This window comes from Parus major, chromosome 3 (assembly GCF_001522545.3).
Source record: "Parus major isolate Abel chromosome 3, Parus_major1.1, whole genome shotgun sequence".
Taxonomy (NCBI): Eukaryota; Metazoa; Chordata; class Aves; order Passeriformes; family Paridae; genus Parus; species Parus major.
Window position 1 is genome coordinate 60,151,210 of NC_031770.1, and position 27,818 is coordinate 60,179,027.

At 37.5% G+C, this 27,818-nt stretch overlaps 1 protein-coding gene across 14 annotated transcripts in view; it reads left to right on the forward strand.

Moving 5' to 3' along the window:
* PTPRK (protein tyrosine phosphatase receptor type K) overlaps positions 1-27,818 on the forward strand; it is a 382,222-nt gene that overhangs the window by 84,661 nt on the left and 269,743 nt on the right. For all 14 annotated transcript variants that reach the window (XM_015622199.2, XM_015622202.2, XM_015622201.2 and 11 more), the window contains exon 2: positions 230-352. In XM_015622199.2, the coding sequence (XP_015477685.1) occupies positions 230-352 (123 nt within the window). The remainder of the gene's footprint in view (positions 1-229; positions 353-27,818) is intronic.

A 27,818-nucleotide genomic window follows, 5' to 3' on the forward strand; every position in this document is an offset into this window, starting at 1 on the left:
GTGCTCTTGGAAATTGGTTGTGTGCAGTAGTGATGTTTTCACCAAAGAGAGGGAAACACTGATGGGTGTATTGTTTGCAGGTTTTAGCTTTGTAAATGCAAGCCTGTGAGCTGTGGTACAAAGCTGCTGTGTGGGTGCTGCAGTTGTGGTGGGCCCCAGAGAAACACCTCTGCTTGACTCTTGGAAGATATCTGCTTTTAAATAAACTAATAACAAGTTTCTTGTCTAGGAGGATGCACCTTCGATGATGGTCCCGGGCCCTGTGACTACCACCAAGACCTGTACGACGATTTTGACTGGGTGCACGTCAGCGCTCAAGAGCCTCACTATTTGCCACCTGAAATGCCCCAAGGTGAGAAACCTCATAGATGCTGAAGGATAAGTTTGTTTATAAACTCAAAGCCTCACTGAATATGGCCTCGAGGCTGTGGTCTGTGATCCTCACTTTAACCTTGATAATGGAAGTAATAAAAAGGAACAAAAATAGTAAATATGATAATCTTGGTAATTGAGAAGCTTTTGTAGACCAAATACCCCTTTAAAGCTGGGGTGAGGCATAGGGAAGGGAGGAAGGAAACTATAATTTCCTCTTTATTCCATGTAGAATTCCTGGTGAGTTGAAGTCAAATTATGTGTTTTATATGACAGCCAATGTATCAATTCAATTATTCAGGTAGGCACTAGAAGAAATGGTGAGAAAAGCGATACATGGAAAAACCCCATACACTGATTCTTTCTTTCCCCTCTCCCCCCACCCTCATATCATCTGCAGGTAATCAGAAAAGCTTTGATTTATGGAAATATTGCTGTTGTTAATTACTATTTAGGACAGGTAATGAATAACTGAAGAGGCATAGCCTACATGACCTTGCCTGCTCACCTTTGATGAACAGCTTAATCGGCGCTTCCCAGACAGCATGATATGCTGAGAGAATGAAAGCATTTGAAATTCAGCTACATTTTCCAATTAATAATACATTAAGTAATTAATCATGCAGAGGAGGAAAAAAGGTCATGGCTATTTTATTTGTATCTAAAAGGTTTTGTGAAGTGAGGTATGTGTGGAGAAGGAGTGGGAAGTGAGGTATGTGTGGAGAAGGAGTGGGAAATGTTGCCACACAGAAGTAACCTCACCTCTGCACTATTCCTTACCTTCCTTTTCATATACTGTTGTGAATTGATGGTGGTTGATCTAAATAATTTTACTTCTTAACTGCTACCTAGGTGGATTCTCCCTGCTTTGGAGTCACTGATACGAGCAGGTGTTACCTTGCCTGATACTTGCAAAATAGGTTAATTAAACAAGACCCACACTTTATTTAATGGACTTCTTGGTGCTTCAGTTTTGCACGAGGAATAATAAATTTAAAGCCTGAAACCTCAACATTTGATGGTCTTCTATTAAAAAAGCTCCCCTAGTAAGGCCAAAATTAGTTACTATTCAGTTTACATTTTTCAGAATGTATGATTTTTATAAAGGTTGGAGGTATCTTAATTGTGATGGAGATACCATTTTGGGACAAATTTGGTATTCTCAGACTTTTAGCACACCTTGTATAGGAAGAAGAGCAATTTGAACAATTGTATTTTAAATGAATCTAAATGACAAGACAGTTTCTTGCTTATCCCAAATAACATACCTATCATCTTTAGGCAGTTTTCAGAGTTAAATGACACAGTGGTCTCTGGCATGTGATTTCTGTTCAGTTCTGCTATAGACTCATTTTTTTGAGTGTAGCACATGGATTCTTTCAGAGGAAGTTCTTTTTTTTTGCATCTTATGCAAAATTGTGGCTGCTCAATAAAATCTATCAGAAAAAAAGAATTTTTCAGAGATAGTCCAAAGGAGATACAGAAGATGATCTGGTTATTTTTTTTTTCTTCCCTTGGTTAGAATGCTAGACTTCTTGTATCAAGTTTGATATTTGGTGACTGAGTTGTGGACTAAAACTCAGCCTCAAATCTGTTCTGATCTGGTGGTGAGCTTCTGCTTAAGAAGTTCAGAGCTTTAAGATTCTGAAGATGCATGCCATACCTAAATATTCAAGTTCATTTGTGTTTGAAATAGCATGATTTTAAATTAAGTCTAAAAAGGTAACATAGATCTAGAATGAGTGCCGAATTCTTCTGGTGGACCTGCAGGAAATGGAACAGTAAGAGGTTCAGGCAAAAGCAGAAGGGGAATAACTGTGTGCAGTCATCTGCTGTGCAGTGTTTTAACGTTGGTGACTGTGATTACTGTTGAAACTGTAGGTATGAAAGCATTCTACTGCCCATGAAGAAGCCACCCAAGCAGAGTAAGATGTGGTAATGAAAGTATAGATCAAATTAAACTACTGCACTTTTCACTTTGAAAAATGCTGTGTTGTAGAAGATGCTAGGAATCTCTTGGGGGCCACTTTTTCCTGTTCTGTCAGTGACAGCAGAGAAGGGAGAGGAGTACCCAGGAGAACTAAGCAGCAAAGAAACCAAAGTCCTAGAGTAAAGGCTGTTCCTTTGCATCTCTTCTCAGATAATAATCCTTCAGCTAGGCCCAAACCTCCAACTGACACCTCCTCTACATGGACACATTTTTGTAGTGTTTGGAGCCCTTGTCTTTTACATCCCATTGGAACACAATTAACTGGTTGCTCCAGTCTTGGGAGCAGCACTGTTTTCCATTGTGATAACAAGATAATACCCTTACAGTGAGTATGCAGCTTTCAGGGCTCTAACTTCACTCCATTCACAGAGAGTCATAGCAATTATAGAGGATTATACTCAATTTTCAAATGATGATTTTCAGCCTTCAGTACCTTCAGAAAAACTTATTTTAAAAAAATCCCAAACAACAAAACCCCCCAAAATAAAGAGTGCAAGAGCAAATAGGACATATAAAAAAGGAGTAAAAGGGAAAAAACTGACAATTGCTAATGTTATGGCAAGTGTTAAATTGACAAGTGCCAGTGTTTTACTTTTGAATCAAGAGAGGTGGTAGTTGAAATCAACGCTGTGCTTTGGAGAGTGATGATGAATCATGGGAAATTTCAGACCTAATGGCATGTGCTTCAGAGTGATATGAAAATATGAAAACTTCTCCTAATGGAAAACATTATACCAGTGTAGCAATAACAAATGCTATTGGTAAAGCAAGTGTAATTACCTCTGAGTAATTAATGCAACTTCAGATTTATTTTTTTTTTTAAACTGACCTACATTGTATTTCTTAAGCTGTGAGCAGAGGCAAAAGCCACTTATCTTCTGTTATGGGAAAAATATATGCAGTACATAATGATTAATTTCAAAATAAAGTGAACACCTAAAGCAGGTGCTTGAGTACAACTTGAAACACCAACTTGTAAATTGTCTGAACTTCAGTGCACAGTTCTTGGGTTTACTTTTTACAAATCTTTGGTTTACTTTTTTTAAGACCTAGGAAAACATCTGATTTCCAATATTAGCTTTCTGAGAGCACATGAAATCAACTGTGCTAAATCAAACTAAAGATCTGCTGATTTTGAATGTAGCCATTAGCAGTTGCCTAGGCAAGAAGTTGTGACAAAAAAGTGCTGATCCCTGCCCTGACTGCTCTGTACTTTCCAGCTGTTTGGCATTTAGGAATGTTCTCAACTAGAAACAATCTTTATTAGTAATATTCTCAAGGAGTCTGTGGTTTTGCTCTGTCAGTTTTGTCTTGCTGTGTGGGCTCCTTGAAGACTTCTAGTATCTGCTGTGGGCTAAAACAGACCGCCAGGTTTTTTTATGGAACATGGAGAAATTGCAGCTCTTCTTCCTTTTCTTGGACTTGCACATGATTTGCCTTTTAAACATGTTGGTCTTATGTATGGGAAGTGTGCAAAGCTGAGTGCTAATGGTCTCCTCACACCCATTCACTTTTATTCAAATGCCTCTTAAATAAAATACAGACTTTTCTCTGGACCACCATTCTAGGTCAAACACTCCAAGACTACTGAAATGTTCCATATGTGGAAATGGTTCTGCAACTGTACATTTCCATTTTATGGGAGGCAGGGATGGTAAACAGGTGTTGTATTTTTGTAGAGATGGTGACAAAAAAATAAAGTCCAAGTATTTTACCTCATGGTCTTGATCCGTGTAAGGAAAGACATCTTCTAGATCTTCAAGCAAACCCTTTAGAGCATGTATTATGTTTTCATGTGTGTTATTTTTATACATCATGCTATACAAGATAGAAATTGGAAAATGCTCTTAAGCCGAAATCCAATTTTGTCTATGGATATTTTCCAGTTATTTTAGGGAATTATTCATTGTGTGTGGATAACTTAATTTTGCAGAAGACAGAGTAAATAATAGTGCTTTCTTATACCACTGGAGATGTGCAAAGGGGGATTTTATCTGTATTAATAATACATTTACTGATGGCTTTACCCCTAGATAGAGAAGATAGTTTATTTACCCTGTTTGCTTTGCCTGTTAAAAGCAACATTACTCTGAGGCTATGCAAGGTCAGGGCATGAGAGCTTGTAATGGGCTGTGTGATGGAGCCACTTAATGAAGGGCTTTTTTAATATAAGGGCTATTACCCTCCTGGTTACAAATGCATTTTGAAGTATGTCTAAATTATAGTGAACAATACAGATGTGCTGAGACGGACGTCTTATTTCTGATATCTCAGATGGATAATGTGCCTGGATTGGATGTGTGCTAATTTTTTTAAATTGATTTTATAGAAATCTGAGAAAACTAAATTAACAGCAGTGGGGGAAGTCTTAGTTGCACTTATCTATCATGACTAAAGAAAAACAGGATAAATCTTTAAAAATGTTCCTTAGTATTATACAGTTTTGCAAGTACTAACTTTATTTGTTACAATGAAGAGTATTGCAGAAATAATTTTTTCACTTTACAGAAATTATATATATAACCTTTTATGCTGCCCCATTGAAGAATAAAGCTAAACTCACTACTCTGAAAGAAAGGAAAAAAACCAAAACAATCCTGAAAAGTAAAACATTAACATATTCTGGTTTAGGGTGATATTTTGGCAGAAGCCTACATAGCTGTTTCAGAATGGAAAAGGTATATGGTGAAAGATAGTGGAGATCGGAGGAAATGTGTTGACAAAACATTTTAGGCTGTACTTTCATGGTAATTTCTTTTTTATGGTTTATAGGTAGAATGTCTGACTGCTCATTACCACATCCTGTCATACCCAGAGGCATTCTCATGTTTCTGCCTTCTCGTAGTTGTTTTGATATGCATGTGGTTGTGTACTTGTGTGGATTGGAGATAAAAAAAGAAAGTATGCAGCGTGGGTCAGTTTGTTAACCCAGTTAGTTCATTGTGCATCTGTAAAAAGCTTTGCTATGCTCGTGCAGCTGATGAGGACCGCGTTAGCTGGTGGCTTGAGTGGGTACAGGGCTTGTGTAAACCTCTAGGGTGCCTGAAAAGAATATGAAAATTACATCCTTAGATTTGAGTGAAACTTGAATGTTCCTGTACAAATAGTGTTGAATATTTGTTGTGATCTGAAAGGTCAGTTGTGGTCTATTTAAGTTCTGCTTTGTACAGAAAGGAAATAACTTTTGTGTCACCTGCATGACCCAAAATGAATTTCAGCACAGGACCAATGCAAGTGTTTATGAAATGTATAACTGAGAGAAGGGAGACAAAAGGTCATGAAATTTGTGTTTTAATATAGATTTCATATGGATGTAGCTCAGGAAGGAAAGCTGTAATGTAAATGTCATATAGATGAAACTTCTGGCCTTTTACTTCACTTAAACCTGAATTTTTCTCCTGTAAAAATGAATCCGACAACCCATGAATAAATTTAAATTATGTGGATGTGTAAGGGTATAGTGAGATGAAAGCTAACTGTGAAGCAGTGCCTAGTGAAAAAAAGTGTATTACTTGAGGCATGGAAAGAATTGAGAGCTCAGCAGCAGAATTCTCACCATGTCCTGGGTTACTGAGCTCTTCCACAGTCATGCTGCTCCACACTGGATGTGGCAGCTTGCTGTTCTGTGCTACAGAAGGGTGAAGTTCAAACAGGGTCTCTTTCTGGATCCCTTTATTTTAATAGACAGACTAACAAAGTTTACTAGTCCACTGAGCAGCTGAGTACTGAATTTTCAATATTTTGCTGCTCTATGATTTGCATTGCTGGTGTAAAGTCAGAGAAACTGTGAGCAAGGGAATTTATTAAGTAGTTCATAGACTGGCAAATGCAATTCAGGAATGTAGTGGTTTTAAAATTTGATAATTGAAAGCTTATCTGGGTCATTACATTGTGAAATAAATTGCTAAATCTCGGGGTTTTTTTTGGGGCTGCTAAGAAATTCCAATTGTCTTTCTCACTTTTACATTTCTTTATGTGATAGGATAGATATGTTTTATTGAAGGTGTCTTTATTATTTTTCTCAGAGGCTTAAGTCTTCATATTTTCCTTCACCCCAAAAGTTGACTGATATTTATTTCCTATTTACTTTGTCAATGCACTGTGGAGCTGAATTAATTTGAAGTACTTCCTTAATCAGGAAAAACATATTTTCCTGCCTTCCTTGTTCAGCAAGTTTTGTGCTTGTTTTTTTGTTTATATTATTTGTTAGTAGCATCTTTAACAGAAAGAAACCTACATTGCTTGTCCAGTGCAATTAATGTCTGTCTAAAGAACATGTGTAAGCATCCTGATCCTATTTTGCTCATTCAGTACAGAGCACTTTCAATCTATTGACCAAATCCAAGGATTCCTAGTTGTTCTTAATACACTTGGTATAAGGTGAGCAGTGGAGGGGCACAGGGAAGGATTTATAGATATTGTACAATGTATCAGTTTTTGTAATGCTTTTGTACATTTAGATAAGCCATTTTTTCATCAAGAAATTTAGGCATCAGTTTAGTACAAGTAAAGTTTTTGTAGAAATAGTAATAAGTTTGACATATGAATAACAAATGTGTTGGGTTTTCATTCAGTGACACAAATTTCTTGCTGAATTTACACAAAATCATTTCACCTTCAAGGCCAGCTGCTATACCTGCTTTATACCTTCTTATCTACACTGATTTGGTTGGTTTTACTTTTCCTTTTCCTATACTATTTTGTTCAGCCTTACTCGTCCATCCAGTGTATAAAATGTAGCCTTTTGAGAAACTGCTCCTTCTTTTTCCTTGTTTTTTTTTGTTTGTTTTTTTTTGTTTGTTTTGTTTTGTTGTTTTTGTTTTTTTTTTAGCTAGTTCAATATTTGAAGTATATTAAGATGTTGTTCTGAATCAGGACTACTAAATTAAAACAAGGGGAGAAATCTTTTTGTTATAGAGTTTCAAAGTAGTAGGTCAGTTTTGGACAAATCCACCTTTGCTGTCCTAGTACCATCAAAGCATTTTTCGTGCTTGTGACAGCCTTCTCTTGAGTGGTGCAGCTTTCTAGCTTCTGGTATCTGTATCTCAAGGAGTTCAAATGACATTGGTTGGCACTGTGAGCAGGGAGAAATGACCAGTTCTGGTCAATTCTTGCCACTCTTGGTCACAAGCCTGGGCTGTAAGTGGAAGTGTTTCATTGCTTGTATAAAGTCAACTGCTGCTTCGGGAATTGTGGATGACGGTAAGAGGCATTACCTGGAGCTGCTATTTTGGTAGCATTGTTAAGGGTGAACAAAAAGCAAAATGGCGCTGTGCTGTCCTTTCAAAATTGAAGGGAAAACAGGATTGAATAGCTCCTTGGTAGCCTGGAAGGTGTTACAGATTATTTGAGGCATTTAGAGGCATTCAGAGTGTGCAAAGCTAAAAGTCCAAAGCACAGCAAGGAGCAATACTTATTTGGCTTCTCACAGCTTACCTGCATGGAGAGGAGCAAGTCAGCCCTGCTTTTGAGTATTGTGTCTGCCTGTTGTGCCATTGTCCTACCATAATTTTCACTCTCAGCTTGCTTGTGTGTGTGTATATATGTATTAATATTTTTCTCCTGAAGATAGCAGTTGCCTCACCTTCAAATTTTCTGGGCTGTTTTGAAGTGCAGCAGAAGGTCAGACCCAAGTTAAAGTAGTGCTGCTTCTCACATGGCTTCATTTGGCTCAGGGCATTGGCAGATTTTGTGTGCCTCTGCTTGCAGAGGAAGGCATAGGGCCAGCACATCTGGTAATCTTGAACCCTCTGTTTGGCACCCTTTGCTGGACCCTCTCATAGAAAAGAAAAAAGCAGACAACTAGTGTATGTGACATTATTTCGTGTTTGCATGGCTGCTTCAGTTTGCTGTAAGTGTAGGTGGCATTTTTCCCTGTCCCTGTCTATGTCTGCTCCTATTCTTTAGCTTTAGCATTTCTGTAGGTTGCTCTGACTGGAAAGGTTGCTGTAGGTTGCTCTGCTTTCCGCTCCCACTCACCTGTGTGCAATTTCTAGCAGTAATATAACCACATCTTGACATGTAGAAGATGGAGGGGAAGCCAGATCAAAAATAGGGAAAAAAGTAAGATAATTTTACTATTTGGAAGAGAATAAGTAAAAACATCACATAGGAGCTATTTGGGGAGAAGAGTGAAGGGAAAAATACTGTGATGTATGAAAAAGATTGGTGTTCAGACAAGATGGAAAAACCTGTAATAGAATGAGTAATGTACAGTGGTTGCTAATGCAGATTATTACTTCTGAAGCAGTAAACTTCAGAAAGAAATGCCAGGTATTTCTATGGCTGTGGTAATCTATATTCTATGATGCTGTGGTAACACATTTCTATGATGCTGTGGTAACCCTTTGTGCCCTTTGTAACCCTTCCCTGGGCTATCTTCTGACTTTGGTCACAGCAGATGGAAGCCTCTTCATGGAAGGGAAACAGTGAGATCTTCGAATTCACTGCAGAGTAAGAGCATTCCCAATTTACCACAGGATCTGTTATGCAGCTGTAAACTAATATCTGGATTACCTACAAATCTATAACCTGAGTAATGGCAACCCCAACAACAGAAGAAGCAACGCCTAGAAAAACTAACAAAAACCTTTAATTAACATGAGATAAAATTCAGTAAGCCAAACAATAGCAAAAAAACCAAAGAGAAGTGATGCTTTCCTTAATGTTTTCCTTGTACAGTGCCTGAAATTTTCCTGTCTGCTTAAATATTGATTTCTGAGCTCCAACCTTTTTACTGCTCAGCATGTAATTTATGTTCCCTTGTGCTTTTGCTGCAGTCCATGCTGATGCAGCAGTCATTAATGTTTGTTAATAGTGACTTCAGTGGCGGTATTAATGAAATTATTATTTTATAGAACAGATTTTGAATTAACTGAGAAGGTTCAAACTTTTCTTAGGTTGTGGTGAGCAGATGAAACAATTGCTATCAGAAAACTGCAAAATATTTAATTTGCACCTTTCTATCATTACTTACTGTAGATACTTGTTAAATTTATTTTTTTGACTTAGTAAGGTTTGCTTCATCTCTTTTTCCTTTTTATTTTTCCTTCCTTTTTTATTTTATTTTCTGTCACTCTCCCCCTCACTGGAACCTCTCTGCTGGGATTATTTTTTTCCCTTTCCCACCTTGCTGCATAGAAACACTTTGAAAAGGCAAACCTGTCTTACATAAATTCTCATTTCTGAGCATGTAGGCTGTGAAGAGGCAATTGCTGAGGTGATGCTTATTAGGGAAGGAGCAGGTGTGTGTCAGGTACAGGAACAGACTCTGTGTTGCTTTGCTCTGCCTTGTATGTGATGTTTGTGTTTGTTTCTGTATCTTGTTTAATCATTAGCATGTGTAATGTTGCTTCCACACACACAGCAACATTCAAAGATGTCTTTTTATTTTTTGTCTCATCTCCTCCTGGGATTGAAAGAGTAAGCATATTTAAGTATTTTTTAGAGCAAATTTTAGAATATTCCTAAGAAATTAAACCCATTAAGGAGATGACCCAGTAGAAGAATGTGACTTTGAAAATGCAATACATTACTTCATTCTAAAACATGTTGCTTCTGTCCAATGGGGAGTGGACTTTTATCAGCTTTAAACTGTAAATTAGAAAGCAGGAAAACTTGAATTAGATCATGCATTTTTAATTTGTTTGGAGTTTTACATACTGTCTATCTCACAGAGGAAAAAAAAAAAGGTGTATTTTCCCCATCCCCTCTAGGCTCTCCATCACCTCAGCAGACTTGGAAAATACCTGTCTTCTATCAGAACCCTACTTCTGTCCAGACCCTTCTAGCCTAGGCAGCTATAATTAATTAATGCTCTGACCTAATAAAAGCTCAAGGGTGCAATATTTTATTTTTTTTGTAGTGATTTTGCTTCTTATTTCTTGAAGAAAAGAAGAATTTGATTCTTGTTTGTTTCAGGGGAAATAACTTTTAAAACTTCCAGTCTGTTTTGCATTAAAATCACAGTTTCAGAAAAAAAAAAAAAAAAAAAAAAAAAAAAAAAGAACATAAATGTGAAACTTAGAGGCACACTTACAATGTACAGTGCTGGACTGTTCCAGGTACTCCAGTTAACCTGGTGTTCCTGAGGTGGAGGAGATGACCCAGCTCTCCATCTGTTGCAGAGTTAGCAAAACTCCCAAACTTCTTTGTGTTCTGTCTTTTTAAAGAGCAATTCTGAGGATTTGACAGCTATTTACTCTGTTTGGGATCAGACTATTTTTAGCTTCAAGAACCTAGCCTTGTATAAACATGAACCAGACATACTGTAATCTTTTAGAGAAAGTCAACAAACAGTATGAACGAAGCATCTTCCTTGTGCATTTGTGTGCTCTTGACTTATTCCCTTGAATGAGGGATCAGTAAGCACATGGCATACAAACAGAAGACGCTGTTGTCATTAATTTTTCCTCTTTGGTATAGCTGACATCTGCTAACATAGCCTTTACCTTCCATCAGCTTCTCCACTGTGTACGCCAGGCTTATGGCTGACTTTGAAATCTCCTAACTTGTGGGCTTTCTCAAAAGAAAGAAAGAAAATATGCAGCTGAGTGACACTTGCAGTGACATTAGCAAGCATCCCTTGTACTAGCAGTAGAGATGGGTTCCTGTGTCTGTTGGTTACAGTGCATGGGAGCAGGTTGCCTTGGCTCCAGGCTTTGTAGGCAGTCTCTTATCACTTTCCTCCAGACTGGCAGTAAGAGCTCTCCTTTCTAATTAGACTGGAGTTACAGGTAGATATTAAGCCAGTATAAGTTTCCAATTAGGTTGCAGCTTCACAGGTCACAGTGAGCTCGCCTAATACCTTACTGTTGAGTAAAGGGATTATTCTGCTCATCTTTACTCCCTCTCCTCCCTTGCCTTCATGTTTCAGCTAGCTTCCTCAGCTAGCTTTACTCATCGGAGCTCACGGAGAGCTGATACAGCTCTTTATCCCTGAGAAAATGTTGTTGTTTTTCTGGATTCATCTGGCTTAGTGAATTGACTTGACTCAAGTCTGACAAGCATCACAGCCAGCAGCACAAGGGAATGAAGGAGCTGAAAGGACGAGTGGCATAAAAACAAGAGGAGAGGCAGACACAGGGAGTTGTTAGGTCATGATACCTGTAAGCTGTAAACAGCAGCTTTTGTTTTTAATTTCATCTTTTGTTTTTAATTTTGTGATAAATATAATCTCAATTTCCACCCTGTCAGCCTCAAGATTTTCATTGCATGTTCCGGCTAATGCTTTTGTATTGGAACTTGTCTGAAACCAAGAGAAAGTCAGTTCATCTTCCAAGTAAGACAATGGATATTCACGTTTGTGTGTAAGTGTTCTTTCCAAATGTGGAGAACCATGTAAGCAGCTTCTTTGGAGGATTCAGTACTTTTGAGTATGTTGATTGCACATTGTTTGAAAACATTCTCCACTGGAATTCATGGACTGTAAGGAGTGGTAACCTCAAGGAGGAGGAGGAGGAGGTTACCACCAAGTGAGAAATATTGGTCACCTGGGAGCAGGTGTCTGCAGGAAGACAACTCTGTACCAAGAAAATATGGCCATTCAACAAAGAGATATTTGTGCAATGGCTTACAGAAAACATGAGTAAAAGTGTACAATGAACTTCTTAGATAAAAAAGTCTGCTGATTCCCTCTAGGCTAAATGAATTTTGCAACCCAACCAGCTGACCTTGTATGAAAAAAACCTCCTTAAAATTACTATGTAAATTTACTTACATTGTATGAAATTCATGTTACTCACAAGGTACACAATTTATTTTGCATATATAATTTATATTTATATAAAAATTATATTCATGTAATATTCATGTGGAATTTCTATGAAGATTTTGATTAAGGAGTGTGAAAGAATCAAAGCAGTGTACATAGCTTATGGGTAAGGATCGGAGAATAAATCAGCACAGGTGATTTTGCTGTGAGTGTCTGCTACAGTCTGTCCAGAGCTGGAAACAGATGAGGGCCTCTTTATGCACTTGGTGAAAGCCTCACAGTTAGAGACTCTGAGAGATGCTACAAACAAGGAAAAGCTATTTGTGTATGGTTAAGGGCAGCGTCAGCTGAAGGGATCATGAGCCATGAGTTTTAGATCCTGAGGAATCCCCAGGGCTAACAGCAGAATTACAGACTTAAGTTTTGAAGAGCAGATTTTGACCTCTTCAGGGACTTGCTTTGCAGGATCCCATTGGGAGGTACCCTGAAGGGCAAAGGGCTTCAAGAGAGCTGGTTGATCAAGGACAGCTTCTTGAGGCACAGGGATGGACTGTTGCCTTGCAGAGAGTTAAACAGGCATGGCAGAATGGCATGATGAATGAACAGAGCCTGTGCACTAGAACAGTTCACAGACAGAGAAGCAGGGAGAGGCCACTTTGAAGGATAGGGAGATGTTGCTTGCTCATAATAGGGACAGAGTCAGGAAATCACAAAGATCTTCTGGAATTCAAGCTAGAAAAGTACCTGGAATACGACAGGAAAGCTTTCCTCTACAGGCATAAGTGGCAACAACAGGAAGGCTAAGGGAGTGTAGGCCCATTGTTTAGTGATATTAGGGACCCAGGGACGGAGGATGTACTTGATGCCTTCTTTGCTTCAGTTTTCAGACATAAGAATTTACCCCCAAACATTTCAGCATCTCGAGAGCAAGACTGTACCTGAGGAGATGTGGACAGAGGGATCACTTAACCACTTGGATATTCACTAGTCTGTGGGACCAGCTGGAATGCATCCAGGGGTTGGCAGATTGTGAGGCTGCTTTCTCTTATCTTCAAAAGTTCATGGTGCTTGGGGGAAGCTTTGTAGGACTGAGAAAAGACAATGTCACATCAGTTCTTAAAATGGATTAGAAAAAGGATACAGGGAACTACAGATCATTATAGAAACAGTTTCCAAGCACATGAAAGGCAAGAAAGGGGGTGGTGGGAGCAGCCAACGTGGGTATGGACAAATCACACCTGATGAATCTTACTGCTTTCTGTAGTATGAGGTGAGCGAGGTAGCATGTGTCCCATATCTTGGCTTTAGTAAGCCTGTAACACAGTCTTTCATAGTTTACTTTTCTCTGAACTAGGGAGATATGAGCTCTGCAAAGAGATGATGAGTGGAAAATTGGCTGAACTCCCAGATTCAGGGCTGTGATCAGGGGTGCAAAGTCCTGCTGGTAGTTAGTTTAATGTCTTTAGTGTGCTGAGGGGCAGGGCTGTGCTTGAAGGATCTTGGACAGGTTGCAGGAAATAGACTGACAGGAACTTCATGAAGGTTAACAAAGGGAGATGCAAGGTCTTGGCCCTGGGGAGGACCAGCAGCCCCATGCAGTAGCACAGACTGGGGCCAGCTAGGTGAACAATGGCTTTGCAGAGCCTGGGAGTCCTGTTGGAGCTTGAACCAACAGGGCATCTTTGCAACAAGAATGGCTAACAGCCTCCTGGGGCTGCTGGAGTACACACAGGCAATCCTTCCCTCCTGCTCAGCGCTGGTGAGACACATCTGAAGTGATGTACCTGGTTCTGGGTTCCCCAGGACAAGACAGGCATGCGCATGCTGGAATAAGTCCAGAAAAAGGCTACCAAGCTGATCAGAGACCGGATTACAGGGCATTCAAGGAGAGATTCAAAGAGCCAGATGTGTTCAGCCTGGAGGAGAGAAGGCTCAGAGGAAACCTTATTTGTGGTCAAGAAGTGCCTCAGTGGAAGATACAGGAAAGGTAGCTTTCCTTATGGTGGTGGGATGAGGGGCAGTGGACACAAGTAGGAATATGGAAAATTTTGGTTTGTTCTTTCTAATGAGTGGTAAAAGGTAAAATCAGAGCAGATGCTCAGAAGTGTGATAGGCCTGCTATGTAGTTTAGTATGATTTGAGTAGTGTGTTGGATTAGAATGGCCTCTGGCCATATATATATATATATTTATAATTTATATATATATATTTATATATATATTATTTTTTATTTTTTTCTTAAAGACTATAATTTATTCCAAGTTTTTGTGCTTTTCTTGTTTCAATGTGATGGTGAGCTTGTTGATGTGATGTTGTCATTGTATGAGCTAGGATTCCTTTGAAGATCATAAACTATCCAAAACTCTTGGTTCTTTTTAATATCTGCCTGGAAAGCATTTGATAAGATATTGACAGCAGAGCAATCAATAACAAGGAATGGATGAGGCTTAAAGGTTGTAGCATAAGTAGATTTTGTTGTTTTTTTATGAAGGTAGTGTTTTATTCACAGAGTATTCTTTGTTTTGGTACCTGTGCTCAGTCAGCCATTTATGACTAACTCTATCTGTGGGACTCAAAAAACAATGACTCAGAGGTCCCAGGAGTGACAAAAGATTTTACAACCATGTATGGACACAAGTACAGTTGGAGTGTAAATTGTTGGTGGGAAGAATGTAATTGCATCTGTAGTGAGCATTTGCCCTCTTGATGTTGTCTGTTTCAAAACCAGATGCTGAGAAACGGCAAAGAACAGAGAATGGAACAGTCAACAATGTTAAGGATTTGGAAAGTGCCTCTTGTTGAGACTGCAGAGTGAGTCTGTTGAGTCAGTCTGGAAGAAATTTCTGCTCTTGTGAGAAGGGCCAGAGTGGCTGCACGAGGAAAAGGTTGAATTGGTGATGACTATTTAAGCCAGCCACCAAAGACACTGTGTCTAGCGACTGCAAGCAGAAGTCATATAAAATCTTCTCTGCCCTATTTTAAACATTTCTCACTGAGGGAAGTTAACATTAAAACAATTTGGGTTACTTTAGATTTTTGTTGCTTGTTTTGTCACTTTTTAGTTTTCAGTGACTGTAATTGGCCTACTTCAGATCTTGGTTTTGTATCTTGTTTATGTATTTATTAATTTCTACAAAAGCAACTGAAAAAATAAGTATTTATTCAGTCTGAAGTGGAGAAGTGATTGCATGGATGCGTGTTATGAAGGTGCAAAATGAGTAATGATCTGGAATGCAAACCCCTGAAGGCAGCTAGGCCTGTCTCTTGGGAAGAATGCAGTTTATTCAGCCAGGAAGTTGCTCAGTGGAAAGATTTATTTACTTATTAACTTTTATATTTTCAAGTATGGCAGTGTTTTAAAGTTTGTACCATGGATTGCCAAAATTTTCAGACTTGTAAACTGGGAAACTGTGGTGTCGTCCAGAGTTCAGCACCCTCTCCCTAGATCAGGATCACCCCTCACCAGCCCAGATCTCCTCCAACCTGCTAACTGTCCTTAGCATTTTCTAAAACCTCTTCATGTTCTTCCCCCACTTCCTTGAGACAGGTTCATTTTGCTCCAAGCCTCATTCAGGTCTGAGATCTCAGGGGCTGACCCCACCTGCTCTGTGCACCAACAAGCTGGTCTGAAGAGTGGGGCTGGGACCTAGTGCCATGGCAGTGGTCACTCTTGAAACCATATCTATCTTGAAACTTTATTCTTCTTTCACCTCTCCTTCTCCTTGATCCCGTGCTGGTGGATCCATTGATCTATTGCAGGTGCAATCCCCAGATGTGAGAGGTCGCAGCACTGCTGGATAGTCGTATGAATGCCTCCTTGAATGACCTACATTATTTGTATATATTTACATATTGCTAATATAAGTCATATATTTAAAGAAGGCTTCAATAAGATTTTCATAAATAAACATCATGTACAAAGCTGCCCGAGCTGTACCTTCAGCTTCTTGGTTCTGGAACTTTGTGTACTATTTAAAGCTTGTTTTAGAGGTAACAATATTTTCAGTTCCAGCCTTTTAAGATAGAGGAGCAAGAGAGTGTTTTCTTTGTCATCATGACAGCTGTGGCAGGTGTGTATTTAGTGAACAGGCCCTTGTTAAGCCAGGGATTTGAACAGATACCTCAGGTAGGCTTCCTGATGTCAGCTAATTGATTACAAGATAGCAATTGAAAATTGGGGATTAATGAATGTTTTAACTTTTCCGTGACTAAATCAGAAATAGTGGTGTTGTGGGGGGACAGCACATCCAAACACTGCGTTCAATGTATTCTACTTAACTTGAGCACCAAGTTCCCTTACCAAGAGGAGGGAAGCAGTATTCTTTCAGATCTGTACTGTTTCCTATAGACTTCTGAGAAGGCAACTGGGAGAAAAAAAAAGGAAAAAACTTTGCTGCTCTTTTTTGAGTCATGTGCTGTTTCTGGATTGCTTGCAGACTTTAGTTGACTTTGCTGCTAGGCGAAACTTTCAAATATATCTGACTTAAATAGATGAACATTTATCTTCCATGTGCTTTGATAGCTTCTCCTAAAACATTTCCTGTTAACAAAGATATTTGCATGTAAATGTTTATCTCTTGCATTCCATCTGCTCCATCTCTTTCATCCTCAACTCAAATCCTAGTTATGATAGCATTTATGATTTTTCCCCAAGGAAACTGTGATATCACTTATATGGGATCTAACATTTCTGCAGCAATATTTGAAAAGGTAAATTTGAAATTTTACTTGATTCTTTTCTTAATACAAGTTTGATCTGTACAGGGAATCAAATTTAGTGGCTAAGAGTGTAAAAAGGGGAATCAAAGTATTTTTCACTTTTTGTCCAGTTCAGTAAAACAGTATTGAGTGAAATGTAACACAATTGATGTTTGCTATAATGTGTAGGTACTGAGTTTAACAGATGAATCATGTTTATTTAATATAAATCTCAATGTTGCTCAAGTGAGGAATAGGTTAAATTGTTTTTTATTTTATTCGGGTGTCCTGCATATAGCTTTTACTTAAACAGTAAAATGAAGAAGAGAAAAACATTTGTTGTAAAAATAATGAAGAAAATAGTTAGTAATTTGGACTAAATTAACGAATGCATGCCAAAATATTGGGGAACTAAAACTTATGACACTCTTGGAATATCCTAGAAAATTCCTCTTTAATGAATTGCATAAAGGTTTTTATAATTTACCTACCCATAATCCTGTAGATAAGTGCTTAGGATACTGGAGCATGTTTTCAGAAGGGATCATTGAACATGTGTTCACTGTGTTAGTCCAGTTGCAGATGGACAGTAATGGAAACAACCATTCCTAAGTTGTAAAACAGCTGCTTTGGTGGTGTGGAGAGTGCCACATGGCCATCACCTGTTTGTCTTCCTTCACTTTGAGACTCAGCATGACTCGTTGGAAATGTACTGAAATCTTTTGTGGGTAGTTGAGCGTTCCAATTGAGAAAACTGACTTAAAGGAAAGAAAACCCTGACAGCTGAAAATAAGATCTGTTGTGTCCTTCCGTCTTTCCTCCAAATATAAACTATAAATGTGGGACTGCAGACTCTTTGTCTCATGATTTGCCTCTCTTTAAAATTCTACAATTGTACAGTTACAAAGAAAAAGAAAATCTTGTATTAATATAAAACTGAAAGTTGTAGTCAACTTAGGTTTATTGACAAAAGCGTAAGATCGTAAGCTAAGGGACTGAATGTTTAAATTATTTGCCAGGTTTCATAAATATTTTATGATTTTGTCTTAATTTTTGTATTTTAAAGTAAAGTTTGAGAAATAAAACAAAAGCATGATCAAATAAAAAATACAAGTATTTTAAAATGTAGACTACTATTCCAGTCTGCTCTCAGATAATTAAAAAAATATTATGGAATGTTTCATGCTAAACATAAACCTAATGTTGCTTTTAATTCATCATTTACCATAGTAAAGTCTTTGTTCTGCAAAATCATCAGCATGTTAGTTCCCTGTAAGATCTAAACCACTGTAGATCTTGGAAGAACAAACTTTGATCAAAGATCTGAACTTGAAATGCATGTATTAATTCTTCCGTTAGACTTGATAGGATTGTGAATATTTTTTTGTGTTAAATAAGAATGTTAATTTTAGTATTTTTAAAAACCTACAGTAATTTGCATGCTTCCCTAATGCCTTTGTACTTGATTGAAATTTATGGTAGAAAGAAAAATTACACGTAATGATATTTGTCTTTGACCTTAAATGTTAATTAGAAGTAGAGATAGTTACCATTTTATTCCATTGCCTAAAATCATAAAAAACACTGATTTTATCGTTTGTCATTTCACAGCCATCCCTTCCCCTTTTTGCTCTGACTTATCTCCATCCCTCTCCCACCTCCTGAAATGCTTTTGGTTACCCTTGCATAGAGAGGCACAAGGTCATAAAGTAAAAGTACATCTGAAGCTGCAGCCACATGATTTTGGTGTTTCACAATCAGTTTGTTGGCTTACATTAATATATATGCACAAGATCTTAAGGATTCTGCTATTCCTTTCATTTCTTTCCCTCCTTCAAGTACCTTCCTATGTGCTAAATGAGACTAAGTGATGGACTGAGGAAGCCTGAGGCAAAAGAACTAGCATTTTTCATACATATTTGCACTGCTTATCAAAAAAATTAATGACTCGAGTTTTAATCTTCTCTCAATTTGATGAGATGCGAGCCGTTTGCAGAATTCTTAATTGACCTTTGAAATATAATCAAGGAGTTATTCATGAAATTAATTTGTCTGAAAAAAAGTTCTGAAGACTAAACCCTTCTAGAGCAGGTGGGTATGTTGGAATGCAATGTAAACAAGGAATATGTTACATGACCTAGGGTTTCCAGGATGATTTGTTTGTTTTTTATTTGCAGAAGGCTGACTCAACATATAACATTTAGGGAATTGCTGTCATTGCTTTACAAGCCAGAGCATATAGAGAATTATCATTGCCATAGTGAATGGCAGAATTGAGGTCAAATGTAATTGTTTTGGAATTTGAGGTTCTGTCATAATGAGGGAGAAGAGACAGTGAATGGCTTTGACTCACATTTTGTTAGGGTAAAATTGATATGGTGAAGGCCAAGTTATTGATGCTTTGAGCTTCATAAAACCACAGCCAATCTTCTACTTCTGAAGGAAATTAAAGGCTGTATCACCAATGGAATAATTAGATGTTTTTATGGGAAGCAAGTATTTTAATTGTTCCTTTGCCCAAGTGTTTTCTCTTGAAGACCTACTTAAATGCACAGTTCTTACAGGATGCTTCATTTTTACATGAGAGCTTGTTTTCATCCAGCGGACTCCATACGTGGCATTAGCACAATGGCACTTCTAAACCTGACCAAATGTACATCAGAAGTAGGAAACTGGGGAATCCTTAGCACTGTATTTAAATACCTGTAGAGAGGGTGTAATGAAGACTGAGACAGGTGTTTTTCAGCAGTGCCCAATGAAAGGGCAGGAGCCAATGGGCACAAACTGAAGCAAAGGAGATTCCCCCTGAACATCTGGAAATGCTGCTTTACTGCAGAGGTGACTGAGCACTAGCACCGGTTGCTCAGGGAAGTTGTGGAGTTTCCATCCTTGGAGATACTCAGAAACTGCTGAACACATTGTTGTGGGAAAACACTTCTAGGTTGACCCTGCTTGAGCAGGAAGTTTGAACCAGATGACTTCCAGAGCTCCCTTTCGACCTCAACATTTCCTTTTTCTGTGAATTCTTTGAATTTTGTTTTCTTATTTTCTGTAACTGTAGAATAATTTTATTAAGACTTAATGCTTCTGAAGAGAAGGACAAAAGAGCTTTCCAGCTCTGAAAGTATTGTCTATCTCTTTAATTGTTGTTTTCTGTACATAGAAAGATTTGATTTTGTCTATAGTTCTATTAGGAGCAAACTGGAGGTTCATTGGAAAAAAAATTCCTTTTCAAGTGTTGCACAACTGTTATGATTCCTGTGTTGCTTTTTCCATCTGATATTGGCTCTGGAACTCAGAGTAAGTTCAACTTTGGCACAACATGTTCATCATTTGCCACTTACCTTTTCTAATAATAAAAATTTTAGCTTGATTTTTCTGATGGATTTCTCATGTTGTCAGTGTTAATTTATATACAGTTTCCTGGGGCAACACAGACAGTTTTATTACTGCTATGACTTTTCATTATATTGAAAATTCTACAAATAAATGGAGTGCATGCCAATATTAGAGATTTATGAGAGAGAGGAGGCAAGTGTAGATTTGTTCAAATTTTCTTTAAACTTTGCCTAAGTTTGTTTTTCTTTAATCAAAATGTAGCTGTAAAATAAATTATTTCTAAAGATTTAATCTACTCAGAGATAGTACAAGTTTGTAAAATTGCAGAAGGTAGTTATAATTTTAATGTTTTTCAAGTTTGAGGTTTACGACTTGCCATATGGTATTAAGCGCGTGCATAAATTGCAGTGCATTGTGCCCTTAACTGGTGCGATATAGTAATTTCATATCTTTAAGCACTCTATTAAGGGATAGAGATTTTGGAGATTTTTTTCCTATCCATGAGAAGAGAGCATAATTAAAGGAGGTGCAAACCCATATTTATAAGATATATGGCACATCTGGCAGCTTGTGTGAAGATAATATGTTTGTTTGGCGGTGGGAATGCCTGCAATTTTATCTGCCAATCTGACACAGTAGGAGTTTAGCTAATGAGGTTGCTTAGCAAAAAGTGCATCAGGAGGAAGTCAGGGTTAAAAATAAGCATACATATGAAGAGAGAGCAAAAGATTTATAATGGATATAGAACTGTTCCAAGTTGTTATGGCAACTAACATTTTAGACCTATAATTACCTATTAACAATGCTGCCAATCCTACATAGATTGCATTTTTGTTACATGTTTTTCTTCAATATTTTTTTTAAAATCTTGAAATATTGCCTAAAATATTCAGTCTTTGAAATACTGTCATCAATAATGGAAAGTTCATATATTTTCATTGTTTTTTGTACAACTATGTTGAATAAAACCCCAAAACTTAATGAAATAAACCTAAAAAAAAAAAAAAAGGGAAAACTGTGTTTGATTTTGTTATTGAAACACTTTTCTTCCATTAAAACCTGAAAAACAGATATAAATATCTAAATCCTAGTATAACTTTTTATTTTAAACTTAAATTATGAACTTTTCAAACTTTTTAAAATCAAGATAATAATGCTGTATACTTTCTCTATGAAGATTTGTAGGAAGACCATTAAAATATATAGAAATAATCAATTAATAACCAGAAGGCATGATTTAATTATTTGCCCTAACTTTCCCACAAAGGAGAATAAATTTAATTTGTTCTTGCCACCCCTTGAAGCCAAGCTTTTTTCAGAAAGCCTGTGTAATAGGCTTATTTGTTATAACAAATAAGATATAATAAATATAAAGGTGTAAGCTCTTCCAAGACTGAAGAAGAATTTTAAGTATCGGATGTTTTTCTTAGCAGAATTTTCTTGTCTCTGAGGACTTACTGTGCCACAGATTTTGTATAAACATAAATTTGTTCCAATCAAAATAAAATTATAGTGTCAAACACACATTTGCTAATTACAAGCTACCTTGGAGGGGTCATAATGACCTGTAGTCTGGCTTGAGATTGGTCTCATTTTAGGCTTTTTTTTTCAATTTGAAAAGAGCAGAATTCTACCTTTATTTTTACCCTTTCCTGATGTATGTACTTTCTGCATCATCTGTGCAAGAGGGCTGAGATAAATAAGGGGAGACAGTTGTAATCTAGGACTTGCCGTTTTTCTAATCAAGTGGGTTGGAGTAACTTCAATTTGACAAAAGTGTGAAACTTTGAAGACAGCTCAAGGAAAGTAGACTTCTTCAAAGATGTGCTTAGGTACAACCCTCTAAATTTCTTTTAGGTAGAGCTGTGACAAGGCACTGGATATTTAAGAAGGAATATGTTATTCTGTCCATCTCAAAAACTGAGATTGTCTTCCTAACTTAATTGTTTTTGTGAGTACTGCCTTGCTCGCTGCCTGACAAGTTTTTCTTGACTAAGAAACAAGCAATGCGGGTACAGTTGATTCTTCTTCCAGATCAGATACCTCCATGGTGATGTGTCTTTAGCTTTGTAACTCTTCAGTTTTTCGCAAGTGTGCAAAGGCTGGCTTTTTAGGCAGCTTGGAAAATCAGTGGACCTTAAATGGTTCAGGTGTTGCATAAAGTTCTTGTAGTGTCGAAGAAGTCTGGGTTGTGTTGTTCTATGATTCGTGAAGGTCATCGCTAATGACACTGAATGGTTGGGCTTGTGTTCATTCCTACCGTGACAAGGACAAGCAATTGCTTAACACTCCTGAGTTCAGGTGTGTATTATTTAGTGTAATGTAATAAAACATCTTTCTCCTTGTGCCATTTTAATTAAGGGCATATTTAAAATAAAATGAAAACAATTGCTGTTGGTAAGTGTGGTGTTTGATATATTGTAGATAATGGTGTCATCATGTTTTCTGGCTGTTTGGGAGGTTTGGAATTAAGCTGGAAAGAAAGCTGGCAGCCTCAGTTGTGAATTCAAGCTTTATCAGACATAATGAAAGAATGAGGTTCCTGGAAATGCTCAAGATCTTATTTTTTTATCAAATATATTGGAAGTGTGGGCTATATATCAGTGAGAAAACAGGAAAGAGTAAAAAGCCTGGAATATTAAATGCAATTCTGCAAACACATCTGTCCATGATAGAATTTTAGTAGGATCTTGCTAAAAGCTTAGAATTTAATTGAAACCCCAACTTTTTTGTGAGAAGCTTTTGATGTTAGAAGCTAAGAGCTTGGAGGTGTCTGTTGAGGACAACAGGTATTTAAAGATTAAAAAGAATATTCCAGGTCATCTTATTACAGGGGAGCTAAAGATGTTATTTTAAATGCATGTACACAGTAGAGGAGTTTTTGTATAAGAACATCTATGTCTGTGTTTACAGGAAGCCCTTGGGTACTGTCCACTGAAAGGAATCACTGGCAGCAGTGCATGATGTTCTGGGAATTAAAAAGAAACTGAAATACTGTGGAAGTATTAGTCTGACCATTGCTGACACTTCAAAGTGTAAAGCCTGGTGCCATCCTTTGCAAATGACTGGAGTAGGAAGGAGGAAAAACAGCCAGTCATTACTGTGGGGAAAGCTATCAGTAGGATTTCTGCAATATATCCTCTGATCTTTGCTGTTCTACGTTTTGTGGAATGTTTTGTGAAAAGATGACATACTCTGGGACTAAAAGGTTTCCATGTAAAATAAAATTATTTAGGATGATTTAATTTGCATCATATTCTAGAGAGCTGTGGAAAAATCTTATTGAGTGTCTGGATGATATCAAAATATTAAAGCCTCTGAAGCACAATTCACCAACTGTGCTTCAATTTAGTTGTTCAAACTTTGGAGTAAGTCTTTGCTTACTGCAAGAAGTACCTAGAAAATACTGAGTTACTGTGAAAGTTGTTGAATGGGAAAATAGAAAGCATTTGTAGGCAGCAAGAAAATTGCAGTCTCGTGCTGCTTGTGGATGTAACAGAGACTGCTTTTAGTTGGACTTTGCTAAAATGGAGGGGAAAGACCCAATATTTACTAGTGCTTCCTTGTCCTAGGCAATTTTAGGTAGTTCTTCTGTCTGTCATTGGTTGATCCTTGTGCAGGTGACACAATCTTCCAGTCCAGCTCAGTTTCCGTGGCATTATCTCTGCAGACCTGCACTGCCATGCTGGTACAAATCTGTTCAATCTGTTTTCACTGATTTGAAGTGCTATCGTAAGTAAGCACGCAGGAGATGTATCATGTCATTAAAGAGAGTGTGGCCAGGTGGTGGGCTTGGGTGAATTGATGGAATCTTCTTTACCAAACGTCCTTTCATACCTTCACGTGATCAGGACGGGGTTGAGTAGTATCTAAAAAGATATAGAATATCTAAAAAGGTAAAGAAGCAGAATAAAGAATAAAAAAGCTATAAAGAATGGTGGCTCTATTTTTACCTCTACTTGAAGATGATGAATTTTGAAAAAACAGCATGAAGTGTAGGGGAGCTTGAGCAACAGAAATTAGAAAACAAAGCATGTGTGCTTTCAGGCATTACATATAACCAAACAGTATATATTAGCGTAGAATAGTTTTTCTTAGAATAACTTTAGTAAGGGTGAGACCATAAAACAAACAGTACAACATAATGGTGTTTGAGGGTAATAAATTTTTTGGACAGATGAAAGTGCTGGATGAACTAGTGAATGGTAGGACTCTTAGCATGAGAGTTTGGTTACATGCAGTGGCTTATGATGTTTGTATGGAAGAATGAACATGGGAGAAAACTAGACTTTTTCTTATGCTGTTCCTTAAACATCCCAAATGGCCAGGGCCATAGATCATATTATTTTACTGTTTTATGAAATAATGTAAGCAATGATTTCAGGAGCTGCTGCCTACTGCTTTCTCCAGCTCTATCCTGGCATGACTTAGAGAGAAAGTGGTTATTCACTACCTCTGGGTAGCAGGGCCATTGGCATGACAGTTTAGTATTCAAATTTTGCAGGAGATGGACCTGGTTTGAAGTGGTCCACAAATAGATCCAGGCGCACAAAAGACAACGTTAAAGTGGCTTGTGATGCTGCCCTTCTAAGTACCTTCCTGAAAGTCTGACCCTTTTCCAAACAACAGGGGGGAAACGTTGTAAAACTGATTGTTTCTCTGGTGGGTAAGAACAAGACCTGAATGTCCTCAGATTTGTGCTGCAAGGCTTAGTGGCAGCTGGAAGAGGTGTGCTGGGAACTAGCTTGTAGCTGTGGATGTTGCTTAAAATATTGGGTCTTACATGCAGGCAAGGTGAATTGACTCATATTCTGCTCTTTGGAGAAAACATGATTTATTGCAGCACTGTTGTTATTTGGTTACACTTTCTGTAAGGCATGGAGCCTTTTTGCATTTAGTGATTCTTTAATTTATATAACACCTTCAGCATCTTGAATTAGAGATTTTTGAAGTGGAGGCAGCTCAGGAGGAGCTCTGAGTCTTCGTTCATTTGATAAAACAACCTGTTTTTTTTGGTTTTTTTTTTGTTTGGTGTTTTTGTTTGCTTGTTTTGAGCTGTAAGCTACATAGTTCTGTGGTATCTTGAAGCTGGAAGAATACTTGTTGAGTATTATATATAATCAAGAGTACTGTTTTCTGTCTAGAAGCAAAGGAAAATATACTTTTATGGTAACAGGGTACAACTGAAACAAATGATAATTAATTTTTAAAGTTTATTTAAGATAATTTCCTTTTTACCTTTCCTTCCTCTTTCTGCACTGGAAAGCCTGAAAACAGCATTCAGCTTTGGTTTTCATTCATTTAAGGTGTGAATTTTGGTTCAGATAAAAATATCCTATAAATAAAATAACCCAAATGCAAGTGTTGACAAGCTGTGAACAGACGACCGGACAACCGTGTTTTCGCATTCCTTTCTACTACACAGAAGATTTGATTTGATAGTCTCAGTTTATGCAGGAAAAACTCTGGATGTTGTTTTTTTCCCATATCTTCTCCTTCCTGTTGAAAATTTAGACAGCAGCAGACAGCTTCTGAAATTGGGAATGCCAGTGGGGGATGGATCTTCAGTCTCACCATTGTTAGTGATAGAGTGGTAGCAAGAGAGAGGAGTCTGGTAGCCAGTTTCTAGGAAGCTGTGCATGACAGTTGGCTCATTTATGTATCCTAAGCATCTGCCTTTATATGCTTCCAAAAATTGTGAGGTCTTTTGTGTATATGCTACTTATTCTTTTGCACTGAGAAAATAAGCAAAAAGTAGTGTCTCCCTAAAGAACATTTTATCTCTTTGTTTTAGCTCTTTGTTCTCCATATGTTTTTTCCATTATTATGCTTCTCCCAAAATCTAAAAGGTAGAACTAGGAAGCTGCATGTAACTCATTGGAGATGATTCTCTAGTCTCTGCAGGAGCATCTAAGTTCAAGCAGCTTTTAGATATGAGCGTATGTGTTGAAGGACGTTTCTCATTTCTTAAGTTATTAAAACAACATTGGTCAATGGGAATTATTAAATTGGATGAAAAAAATTAATTTAAAAAAACCCAACCCGTCACTTTTTGCATTCAGTGCGTACTTGAAAAACCTAAGCATTACCGTTCCTTGCCATTTGTAGTAGTCTGGAGGGTGTTCATGCTAGACAAGAATTGTTTTTTTACAAGTGTTCATTTCACAGGTTCTTAGCTTTTGCTGTTTTTGCAAGAAGATTTTATCCAGTAATAAAGTTAAGCGGTAATCTGTTCTTCTATTAGATTCAAAGGTTTTATAGACTTGATCAATGGTGAGTGTCATGAAATAAACGCTGAAATTGTTTTCAGTGCATTGTTGCCAGCCCCTGTTGGTGTCGTTCTGCTCCCACTTCCTAGGGAGATGAAATTCCTTAGATATTCTTGAGATTAGTTAAATTCTTAACTATTTTTCAGAGGGTCTTAAAATTCAGAGGGGAGTCCATGTTTAGCAAAACAGCTTAGTTTAATGTAAGTAGTCTTTTATGAATTATGTGGCAAGGATGGACATGGGTTTTTTTAGTTTTCTGTGAAACATTTTCCCAGAGATTTTAATAATTTGATTTATTTGAGGTTAATACCTAGGGCCCATTTTAGTGCCATGTTACATTTGCCTGCCTAAGGAAAGCACTGCATATTAAGCAGGTTGCATTAGGGAAGCAGTGTGCATGGACAAAATGTTTCTGGGGGAGATCCAGGATTCATATGAGCCAGAAAGTAGCCTGTAGTAGGTTGAATCATTTCAGCACTGAGGCAAAACCTTGTTTGGCAGAAGAGACACCTCAGTACACATGCTGGAGAGCAAGAAGGTGGAAGATAAAATTGACACTTTGTCAGTCATGGAAGAGATTTCATCTTTGTTTCACAAAAAGTTAATCTAGGAGTAAGTGGAAGAGGTTGCATGAAGAGTCAAAGGTCTGGTGACAAAGAGAATTAAGGGGTCAGAGCTGTGTTTGCTGTGCTGTCTGTTTTTCCAACTGCAGTTCTCAAGTATTGTGCTGGTCTCATAGTTGCTGAGAATTTTTTTGTTTTGTAGAAGGTAAATAATGACATCTTTTAAAGGGTTGGTGCTTCGGTATGACTGATTGATGAAAATGAGTTTCCATCACCCTCATCCTCATCTAGAGCTTGATATGGGGATTTGTTTTGGATGTGGCTTAGGTATGAGGCATATTTGAAGAAGCTGGAACTAACAACCCTGTCATTCCCCTAATACCCCTTCCCCCAAATACAGTAAATGAAAGCAGTTCCTCAAAATCTGATTTATTATAGGGTCATAAATAAAGAATTTAAAACTGCATGTTTTTGAGGAAAATAATCATCACACAGAAGCATACCATTTCCCTTATACCATTTACTTAATACTGCACATTACTGCTACATCAAATATGTGAGAAAAGGGTGGTTTTGCTGGTGTTATTTTCCATTGGCACTTAGTCTTTCTGAAGCCTCAGAATTATTATTAGTTTCCCTTATACTCAGAAATATTTTGAATGAAGTAACAATTTATCTTCAACCACCCAGTTAACTCTTGTTCTCTGCCATCTCTTCTACCCTGTTCTACTTGCTAGACATAATTTTATTTTCTCTGCCCCTCTACATTTTGTACTTACAGTTTTATTTTGTATGATTATCATATATTAATAAGAGAAGTAAGACACTTAAGTGTATTACTGTGGTTTTATTTCCACAATTTTAAACCCTTTATA